Source organism: Photinus pyralis, unplaced genomic scaffold (assembly GCF_008802855.1).
Source record: "Photinus pyralis isolate 1611_PpyrPB1 unplaced genomic scaffold, Ppyr1.3 Ppyr1.4_LG1, whole genome shotgun sequence".
NCBI lineage: Eukaryota > Metazoa > Arthropoda > Insecta > Coleoptera > Lampyridae > Photinus > Photinus pyralis.
The window spans coordinates 62,739,236-62,749,372 of record NW_022170249.1 but is presented as its reverse complement, the minus strand read 5'-3'; the positions used below and the strand labels follow the sequence as shown (position 1 = coordinate 62,749,372).

General features: G+C 36.5%; 2 protein-coding genes and 2 long non-coding RNA genes across 5 annotated transcripts; 1 reads left to right on the top strand and 3 right to left on the bottom strand.

Annotated features, from left to right (window-relative positions):
• The first annotated feature begins 1,345 nt into the window (after positions 1 to 1,345).
• On the top strand, positions 1,346 to 2,462 carry LOC116159907 (putative nuclease HARBI1). 2 transcript variants are annotated; one of them, XM_031473004.1, is made up of 4 exons: positions 1,346 to 1,625; positions 1,701 to 1,841; positions 1,900 to 2,167; positions 2,222 to 2,462. In XM_031473004.1, exons 1-4 carry the CDS (start codon positions 1,372 to 1,374, stop codon positions 2,450 to 2,452), a joined length of 894 nt encoding a protein of 297 aa, XP_031328864.1. In that variant the 5' UTR covers positions 1,346 to 1,371; the 3' UTR covers positions 2,453 to 2,462. The 2 variants fall into 2 exon arrangements, with proteins under 2 accessions (XP_031328864.1, XP_031328863.1); XM_031473003.1 differs by having other exon boundaries at positions 1,900 to 2,462.
• A 367-nt stretch (positions 2,463 to 2,829) lies between these two features.
• LOC116159908 lies at positions 2,830 to 5,748 on the bottom strand. The gene is made up of 6 exons (XM_031473005.1): positions 5,613 to 5,748; positions 5,460 to 5,556; positions 5,290 to 5,415; positions 3,290 to 3,540; positions 3,145 to 3,241; positions 2,830 to 3,013 (listed from the first exon to the last, which is right to left on the bottom strand). The coding sequence occupies exons 2-6, from the start codon at positions 5,539 to 5,541 to the stop codon at positions 2,859 to 2,861; spliced, it is 711 nt and encodes a 236-aa protein (XP_031328865.1). The 5' UTR covers positions 5,542 to 5,556; positions 5,613 to 5,748; the 3' UTR covers positions 2,830 to 2,858.
• Positions 4,116 to 5,101, bottom strand: LOC116159909. Its single transcript, XR_004143092.1, has 3 exons — positions 4,934 to 5,101; positions 4,536 to 4,651; positions 4,116 to 4,474 (listed from the first exon to the last, which is right to left on the bottom strand). It is a non-coding gene; the product is annotated as an uncharacterized LOC116159909 (long non-coding RNA).
• Positions 5,749 to 9,744: 3,996 nt separating the features above from the next.
• On the bottom strand, positions 9,745 to 9,922 carry LOC116163481. The gene is made up of 2 exons (XR_004143751.1): positions 9,885 to 9,922; positions 9,745 to 9,837 (listed from the first exon to the last, which is right to left on the bottom strand). It is a non-coding gene; the product is annotated as an uncharacterized LOC116163481 (long non-coding RNA).
• Between the last annotated feature and the right edge of the window lie 215 nt (positions 9,923 to 10,137).

The window sequence follows — 10,137 nt, the reverse complement described above, 5'->3', positions numbered from 1 at the left end:
TTTTTTCTCTAAATTATTTTGTAGTCCAAAATAAACAAATGAACCGTCATCACAACTAGTAATATCAACAATTTTTGGAGTATGTAATAAAGTTCTAGAATCCATAGGTAAGAAAGCATGATGAGGTTTTAGTATATGTAATAAGTCCGTAAGAGCAGTATGGGTGACGTTATGATTTTTAGACCATTTAATTATTTTTTCTATAAAGTCGTTATCTTGAACATCGTCTTTAGCATCCAAATTGACAGATACAACAGAGCCACTATTGCTACTCGACTCCAAATAATTAATATCTAAATGAGTTTCATTTTCAGTTACACTAAGCCTAGTTGTACTATCTAAATTTGATACATGATTTGAAACATGTACACCATTAGTGATACTGGATTGCACACATACATTTTGACCTACTTTTTCATTTGCCAATTCTTGTTTTATTACGTTTGTTGCTTTAGCAAGATCTCGAAAATGTATTCATCGTGATGATGATGACCCACTGTAATTAGCTCTATTCTTTTTCTTTGTTGGTAACGACTGACCTCCTTGCATCCCTTCCACCATTTCTATCCTTTGTAAATCTAAACCAATTTGTGATCACAGTATTGATCTCATCATCAGTCGCATTTACAGTGCTTCGATTTTTGCGAACTATTCCTAAATCAAGTAAATAGTATTAGCTCTACAATTAATTTGGCACAGCAATACTGACCTGGTATTAACTTGATAACATTCAAAACTTTTAGTGCTTGTTTTTTGTTCTTTCCAGTCCAATTATACAAAACAGCAACTTCATTAGTAAATAACCTTTCTAATATCTTCCTTACAATATGTGCGACCTTTTTCCCTCCAATACAAGTTAAATTCGTTACCTGTGATACATACAATCTACGATTTTGTTGATATAATGAAGAACAACTTACCAAAATTTTAACATTATCTTCCACTAACAACCAATTCTCAAGATAATTAACTTCGTCAATTGAATTACATGGGAGCTTTACATCATCCGGTAAATTGGCAAAAGATGTGGGCTCGTTAGGGCACAATTTTTCAGAAATATTTTTAAGACACTGCTCTAAGTAGTCTAGCCTTTTATCAATTCGTGCAAGATGTCTTGCAATGGCTTCCAACCCTGAAATTTTGTTTATAAAATAGACATAAGACCTGAATATGCATGTTATGTTATGTCATCACAAACAATCACATATCTTACCATTAGATTGGTGCGGTGTAGTGGTGCGTAGCCTACCGATAGATCTAGCCGTGACATTGGTTTAGTGACGTCACAACTGGAGATGGGCCACTACAACGTGATACTATGGGTACGTTCCACTTAGCGCCCGCACTGATTTCGTCCGCGACCGCTCTTTTATGCGTTCCACAATCAAAAAGCGTTGTGGTCGAAGTTTTCAAGTGGAACAGGTTTTGGAGGTTTTAGGTTTCAAGATGGCCGCTGTTGTTGGCATAATTATTCGTCGGCGACGGATATCATCAAGTTCCAGTTCAAGTCTGGATGATGAAGAATTTTTTCAACAAAGAAAGAAGCGGAAACTTCGCCCGCGAATTACGGATTATGCAGATGTCGTTGGCCGTTATGCAGACAACGAATTTAAAAGTCATTTTAGGTGAGCAATTTGCCAAGCATTCTGTTTGATTAAATAATAAATTAAAAGCTATTTATAGGAGTATTGTATTTCTAGAATGTCAAAATCAACGTTTGAATACCTAGTAAATATTATAAGAGGCGATTTAATTAGAAAGGTTAATGGTTGTCCGACAATTCCGGCTGAAAAGCAGCTGATGATTGCCTTATGGAAAATGGCAACTAGCGATTCATATAGGTGATAAGAAGCTTACAGTAGCAAAATATTTAATGTATAATGAATCAATTTGTCTCAGGTCTGTATGTGATCGCTTCAATGTAGGAAAAGCCACTGGTCTACGAGCTGTACGTAGGGTTACGTATTCCCTGCATAAAAGAGCAGCGAGATGGATTCAGTGGCCAGTGGGAGATCGTGCCATCACAGTGATGCAACAGTTTGAGGCATCATCAGGGTTCCCAAGAGTTATTGGGGCCATCGATGGCACCCACATTCGCATCGATGCTCCACAAGAAAATGCCCCAGACTATGTCAATCGTAAACATTTTCATTCGATACAATTACAGGTAGGCAACAATTGCCAGAAAATAATGTTTATTAATATTAAGTGGTTTTTACAGTTGGTCTGTGATTCTAACATGTTAATAACGCACTGTTACACTGGACACCCGGGCTCCGTCCATGACCAGAGGGTGTTTAGGCTTTCTGATGTGGCAAACTTTGTAGAAGATGCAGAAAAATTTCCTATGGATAGCCACCTGTTAGGTGATGCAGCCTACGAGTTGCATGAACATCTCCTTGTGCCCTTTCGGGACAACGGTCATCTGGACAGAACTGCAAAACAAATATAATAGACACCTTTCAACAGCTAGAGTTACAATTGAAAGATGTATAGGATTACTGAAGGCTAGAATGAGAAGTTTACTGCATTGCTTACCTATGGTGCGTGTGGATCAAATGCCGCAGTATATAATAGCGTGCTGCGTGATTCATAACATTTGCCTGCTACGTGGAGATGATATAAGAATGGTTGTCATACCAGGGGATCCCCAAGGAAATGCCCGAAATATTGATCAATTTGGAAGAAATAATGCTGTAGTGGCAAAAAGGAACATAATAATGAATGCTTTACGATAATATTATTCAAATATTCAAATCAAATACAAAAACTCTTTTTATACATACTTACAAACTTAAATAAATTTTATAAATAATAAACAAAACTGTGACTTCATCAATAATATAAAATAGAATTTATTATTTATTTGCTAGCTTTTCCAAAACTGCTAAAAACTTGTGATCCATTTCTAACCTCTCCTTATGTCGCTTTGCTCTTGCTTCCTCATGCTCGTCCTTTTGTCTTAATCTTTTGGCCATAAGCACATTGGTACTTGGTTTCGATGTTGATGGGGCTATAAGATATAATATACATATTAGGTATATAGTTAAACAACAATTTGAAAGACGTGTACGTAAGAACAGTTAAGTAGATAAATTATGTTGTAATTGTAAATAAGGTGATCATTGGTACTTTTGAACTCACCACTGGTATTATCCTGTGGTTTGACATCTGTATCTGAGGAGGACGCAACCGCAACCGGATTGCACCATGCACGCTTCGAAAATATTTCATCCATAAGCTGCAAAAAAGTTGAGTTTAAAGAAAAATTACCTATAGGTATACGTACGTCAAAAAATTTCCAAGTTCTCTTGTCGTTGCCAGATTTCGCATTGTGATCTTTTATGGATTTATACGTTTTTTTTAAACTTCTCAGTTTTGCGGCACACTGCATTCCAGTTACATTATTATTTAAAATCTCTGCAACCTTGTCCCATACTTTTTTTTGCGGTTGCCTGCCATCGGTAAATTGGGATTCATATGACCGATATGTCTCCAATAACAGTAAAATTGATGGCGTTGTCCATCTATATAATGAACCTGAAAAATCGAAGAAATTAATGTCTAGAAATGTTGGTTGTTATGAATAGGGTATCAGGCTCAGTAATGGACACCCATAAGGAAATTACAACTTTGAACGCTCATAAGTACCGCTTTATTGATGTTAACCATATCATAGATGGACCTATGGAACGGTCTTTTTATGAAGATTTCAATAAACATGGCCCCAATTACTGACAATGGGACACACATATTTTATAAAAATTATTTGACAAATTTCCGTAATACACTAGTAATGGGCATACAGTGAGCAGTAATGGACATGCAATGGACTAGTAATGGACACATGTTTCAAAAATATATTTTATTCATATTTATTCATTTCGGGCACACTATAGTGGCCTCTATTGTTTTTCAATTTAGGATTATGAATGTTGCATATAATACTATCCATAAAATAGTATAAAACATCCTCTTTTGTAGGCCATTTCCAGGATTGAACTCCAGCACTGACCATAGTTCGAACTTCTGCGCCCTCCGGATCATGTTTCAGAACTATTCCTATACAGAAAGAGTTAAGTACCTACTGGTGCAAAAATTATGAATTTTAAATATACGGCTGGGATCGTCCAGTATATTCATATAATTTTCGGTTTGTAAGAAGGTCAATATTTCCTCAAACCATCCTTCAATTCGGTCCTGAGTGACAGCAGCACGAGCCTTGCTTACAGCTTCAGCATATTTTTCCTTTATCTTAGGGTGACGTTTCAAAAAACCCCTAAACCATGATCTTCCAGGTGTTCCATTTAGAAAATATTTGGTTTCCTTTCCCATATCCTCGACCATTTTTTTCACTGATAAGATGAGATTTTGTCGGTGAACTGGAAATCCTTTCCTGGCCATTGCCAACACCCAGTTTTCGATAATTTTCTCTTCTGCTTCGGGAATTTCTGTAGCTGGGCCCATTTTTCTGCTGTAAGGAGTTGCTAACGCTAACCTTCGTACCAAAGTGCTGCGAGGAACCTTAAACTCACGAGCTGCAGCCTTTTTGTTAATTCCATTCTTTGTCACTGCCTCAATTGCCATAATCATGTTCTCTTCTGAGTATGAAAAAAAAGTTCTTTTTTCTTTTTTCTTTGTTTTCCCCATTCTATAAAAATTTAATTCATGTAAGAAACCTTTTAAGATCCATTAAAATTTAGGAAAGTACGTTCCAAGCAGTCTATCTTTTACAGAAGGGTAAACTAAATTGTGCCCATTACTGAAACATTATGTCTCAAAAATGGTCACACCCTATGACCACCACTAGCCCTCGAAGTAAAACAGTGTATTAGTAATGGTCACCCCCTTCTAAAAGCGGAATGACATGTACCATCAATTATATGACCATAAATTAATTAAGAAATCAATACTGCTAATATTAGTAACCTACCTGGCGTGGGAAAAATAACTACAACGTTTCAATAAACGCACAGTAGACGCTAACGACACTTTAATTTAGTATGTCAAAAAACCTCATCACATAACCCACGCCGCCACAATAGTTCGTTTAAAAGATCAATAAGAGTGAACTTAGCCGCAGCTGTTGAACCTGCATGCGACTGATTATTTGACCTACCCATCTACAGCGTTAGTACCACACAATGCCTATTTTCAAATTTTTAAGGGGAAAAGTGTCCATTACTAGGTCTGTGTCCATTACTAGGTCGATTACCCTACTAGAAGTTATGCCTATAGGAGACTTGCTACGTTAGTGATGGTAATTGTTAACATGGTTCCGCAACATACCTCCGTCACCCCGATCTACGTCTTCAGGGGATACAATGGATTCTTCTTCAGGGGATACAATCGATTCTTCTTCCGCAGCGGTTTCCGATAATCCTGCGTTTAACAGCTTTGCAGCAAACTGCATATCTGAAAATATATATAAACAATTTGCTCAATTTTTAGAAACTTACCATTTTGTGCACGCTCCGCATCCTCCGCAGATACAATTAATTCTACCAACTGGCCGTCATGATATAAACTTAGGGTAGTCATTTTGGTGAAAGGAAACTAAGGCAAAACATTTAACATAACCTAACAAAAACCAAACGACCACTCTGACCCACCTCTGTTTTACGCGCGAAGCGGGCTTTGCGGTCGACTATTAATGACGTCAACTATGACGTTTTCGACATCGACCACAACATTTGTGGCGTCAAGTGGAACGAAATTTGGGACGTTGCAATCGTCGCAGTCTTTAAGTGGAACGTACCCTATGTGTTTAAATGCAATTTGATTTGCGCGCGTACTCATTTAATGCCAAAACATTTAGTAATTACTTGTTTTGAGCCGCAGGATTGTTATATGTTTTTTCCTAATTATAGACACGTGTAATTATGCAAACACTTTTATTAAATACGTACATAAACAACAAATACTCACTGAAAACAAATAAAATTTAAACATTCTAATACACACATCTGCCATTTTTTGCCTTACACAACGAAGTTGAGGTAACGCTCATGTGCTCGATTTTCCGTCGTCTGCCTATCTGTCTGTTCCATCGAGATCTCGGCCCCTGGACCACCTAGAGACTACGGATTTTCGGTAATTTGTAGTTGCTAAGGTCTATATTTTCCCTTTACTCATCATTTACATCCTTTTCATATGTGATGGCTGATTTTCAAAAATGGTGGGATACGCGTCTTCGGCAAGTTTAATCTGGTCTCGTGGAACTGTTAATCCTGTACCGTCTTGTCTAGTCATCTTGTCTACCCGAATAATGAAAATGTCGGAGAAATGCTTTAACCAACCCCTGGAGTAGGTAAATAGTAATTTCGAAATTGTGAATACTAGTGAATCATCTTAACCATTTTTTTTATTGTCTTCATTTTTTGGAAAACGAAAAACCGTAACCTTGTCTCTTGAACTATAATTGCTTTTGCAACCAGGGACGCAGCACGTATTTGGCTTTTTCTTACTTATTCTGTTCGAATACAGTTAATTTAAGTATACAACATTCAAAAATAAGTTAACATAAACCTTACTTGGAATTAATTACATTAAAAGTCGATGTGACGGCCGCCGTCAGTTGTGACGTCAACGCAATAGTGGGGATCAGTGTCATGGCTAGTTCTATCGGTAGGCTACGAGTGGTGGGAGTGTTATGTAATAAGGTATGTGACCCAAATAACGCCATACTAAGGTTCGATCTACCACAGCTTTGTAAATATTTTCCAAAATATTCTGTATCTTGGTAATTATAGTAGTACTTGCCAACATATTAGAACAGAATTAATTGTGCACAAGTATTGTTTGAGTTTTTAAACTAAAAAAATTTGATTGAAGAACACTCTTTAATTGCAGATTGGCTCCTAATCACGCCAGTAGAAGATTGTTGGCGTTATTAGGCGCACTTAACCTAAAATCTGCATTACTGATTTTACAAAAATGTTTTTGTTTTAATTGGAACTATTAACTAGATATAACATAAACTTACCAAACACCACGCGGGTATGAACAAATCTAATTATCAGAGGGTTTGAACATCAAATATCTTGCATCAAAGATGCAATGACGAATGGTGGTTATTGCCGCCAAAATCATGCATCTCATGTGGTGACACTTGTTTCATCTATAAAGAAGATTTTAATGGCTGACTGTCTTCTTGGGTATGAACCTACAATGCCACACTGGCAATCTTTTGTATTGCTTACGTGGTTTTCCAAAAAAGGACGTCTGGCGTTATTAGGAACATGGCGTTATTTGGCTAACATACCTTAATCGAACAGACCTCGAGGTGTTGGGAGTATCAAAACCCTGAAGCAATTGGGTAGAAGGAATGTCACTCCTTTCTGATAAATTATCATCAGTTTGATTCTCTTCAGTTAATATCTCAGCTGTGAACAATTAGACACAAACAACATTTTAAAATTATAAATACAATTTACTTACTGCACTCATTAATTTCTTTTTGTGTATCCGTGTCATCCGGAGGTAGTGGTGGTAAATTACGAATTGAAGTTACATCATCATCTTCAACATTCTCATTTTCACTACTACTAGAATGGATTAATTTCTTAACGGGATTCCTCTTTCTTTTTCTTTTATTGGTTCCTGGTTCTGATTCTGTTGCAGTTCCAACTTCGGATTCTATTTCAGCATCTTTTAACTTTTGCCTTGCCTTTAGAAGATCATCTATAAGCAATTCAAAAAGATCTATTATTATAAATAACTACGCACTACTACTACCACAGCTTACTTATACCCAGCTCTACAACTATGAGCGTCACCTTTGATGTGGCGGTCGACAACAAGGCGAGACGGAATGGTGCAAGGTTTCTCTAGGTTGCGGTAGAAGTCGGGGTATGCTCAATGTTATTGCCTCATTGAAGATTATTACGTGACTGCTGTCTTTTACCCCAAGTGGCGGAGCATAAGCGCTACGCGCATAGATTGCCGCAATCCGTTTTCGCCAACAGAGTTGTGCAGCTGTATGTAAGTAAGTTGTGCTTTGGTACTATTATATAAAATTGTCATGTCTCAATTCAATAGGTATATCAAAAAGTGAATGACCTACTAACCAGTAGAATAATACGTTTTTTTATTATACCTGAATCACAATCTCCGTTTTAAACACTCAAATGCGTGCGAAAAAGGGCCTTTAAAACACACGTGCTTTAAAGTTGCTACGTAACGATACTTCAAGTATGACTTTTGAAACTGTCATCTGGATGAAATAAAAAATCCTCTTAGGTCGCTTTCTGTAAATGCAGAACATTTTTTTGGCTTTTGTACCTATCCTTTGGTTGAAGCTTTCACAAACGCGCGTAATTTAGGGTATGCTTCCAAATCTGTTCCACTTTTTAATCACAGCATTTCTTTAAAGTTTTTAATAAATGCACCAAAATATAGAAGATTTAAATACCTTTGACATTTCCTTCATATATGCCAGCATTATGGATGCATTTAAGACTGTATTCGTAAGTAACTTCCTATTCATCCATGGAAACAACTTTTCATATTCTTTATAATAGGCGTTACTGGAGTTGGATTTTACACCTACCAACGTTTGTTTAGATTTTACAACAATCGATTTAATGGACGGTGTATTATCTTTTTCAACGGAAATCGTTTAATTCACAAAGACATGATTTTTATAAGCAAACGTCAAGTGACATTTCCATGGCAATCGTGAAATTACGAACACCCAGCCCACTTAATTAGACATGTATTCGAGTATAACGTCAATATGACTTCATTGTATTTCCTATTTTTAAATTATACTGCAGGTATAATAAAAAATACTATAAGATACACCTGTATAATTGATCTTTAAAGCACTTGCAACGTTAAAGGCACTCCGCTTTGCGTCGTGCCCTTAAACTCGTTGCGCGTGCTTTAAAGACTTGATTATACACTTGTATCTTAATATACTATTTTAATCTGGTAAATTTTCCAATCATCACCAGGAGGTGTGGTACCTGTTAGCGCTTTATTGTATTGTATAGGCTGTTTATAAGGAGGCCAGAAAGTCCCTTTTTTCCTGGGAGTTAACCAGTCTTCCTGCACGATCCCTAAACCTCCTCCCGAGGATTGTGTGAACTCCACCACATGAAATCGCATCTAAATCAAATAAGGACATGTATGTTCTATTCCATTTAAGTTTTCAAACAGTTTAGGCTGCTGTTAATTTGTAAGTCAAAAGGTCCGAAAAGCGCTTGTGTAAAACTTGTATATAACTACATTGTGTGAACATTTTATCAAAATAATCACCCTAAACAATAGGATTATTAGGTTAGGTACAAACATAACTTACCTCGGAATTGTGCTTTTAACCACCAAAATTATAAGACACTTTGTTGAGCTGTATCACTACGTGTCGCGGGAAAATGGAAATGGTTATTTATAGGTTAAACGACCGCTTAAGATCATAGAACAACAAACTTAGAATGGAAACTCTAATGTAATGTAAAAATGACGCGCCATCTCGTGTATGTTCTCAGCAGCTTTTGCGTGAATGGCGCCAAATTTAAATATTAAAATGTAAGCTACGTCCGCATTATACTGCATTTCTCCGGATCTGTAACAATAACATTGGATTTGACTAGCTGAAACCTAAAAGGTAATGAATCCAGCCAGTGAAGTCCAATTTTGTTTGATAGGGATCCAGATAAATTCAGTTTAATGCCGATGCACAGCAGTCAGGGGCTTCAAAGGGTACAGACCACTTGTTTTATAAGTAACAACTCCAATTAATCCAACCAAGGAGTTATATTTAATTTAATATGGATATACAAGATACAAGATCAACTTCATGGAACTCTGCTTTATGATACTCTCAAGATTGTTCTAAAAACAAAATATGTAGCAATTTATTACAATTCAATTAGTGTTACCTGCTAAAGATAATAATGTGCGAACTGCCACACGCTTTAAACCTCTTCGTGTTCCAGGTTCTAAAGCGCAACCAGAAAACTGACGTTCACAAACCAAAAACTTTTGTTTAAATTTCTTCCACATTATATTCTAAACCAATTCTATAAAAACATCGGGCTCCATTTTTGGGAAACGTCTTCACAATTTGTCACACAACATTTACGTTTTCGATTTGTATATGCATAATTCATTGTAAATAATGAATAGTAATTA

Excerpts from the sequence above, each read along its gene's own strand:
- LOC116159907 (XM_031473003.1), top strand. The coding sequence starts at position 1,372 with ATGCGTTCCACAATCAAAAAGCGTTGTGGTCGAAGTTTTCAAGTGGAA. Across the intron at positions 1,626-1,700 it reads GAATTTAAAAGTCATTTTAG|AATGTCAAAATCAACGTTTG; the intron begins GTGAGCAATTTG and ends TTGTATTTCTAG. Across the intron at positions 1,842-1,899 it reads GCAACTAGCGATTCATATAG|GTCTGTATGTGATCGCTTCA; the intron begins GTGATAAGAAGC and ends AATTTGTCTCAG.
- LOC116159908 (XM_031473005.1), bottom strand. The coding sequence starts at position 5,541 with ATGACTACCCTAAGTTTATATCATGACGGCCAGTTGGTAGAATTAATT. Across the intron at positions 5,416-5,459 it reads TGCGGAGCGTGCACAAAATG|ATATGCAGTTTGCTGCAAAG; the intron begins GTAAGTTTCTAA and ends ATATATTTTCAG. Across the intron at positions 3,541-5,289 it reads CGTAGATCGGGGTGACGGAG|GTTCATTATATAGATGGACA; the intron begins GTATGTTGCGGA and ends TCGATTTTTCAG.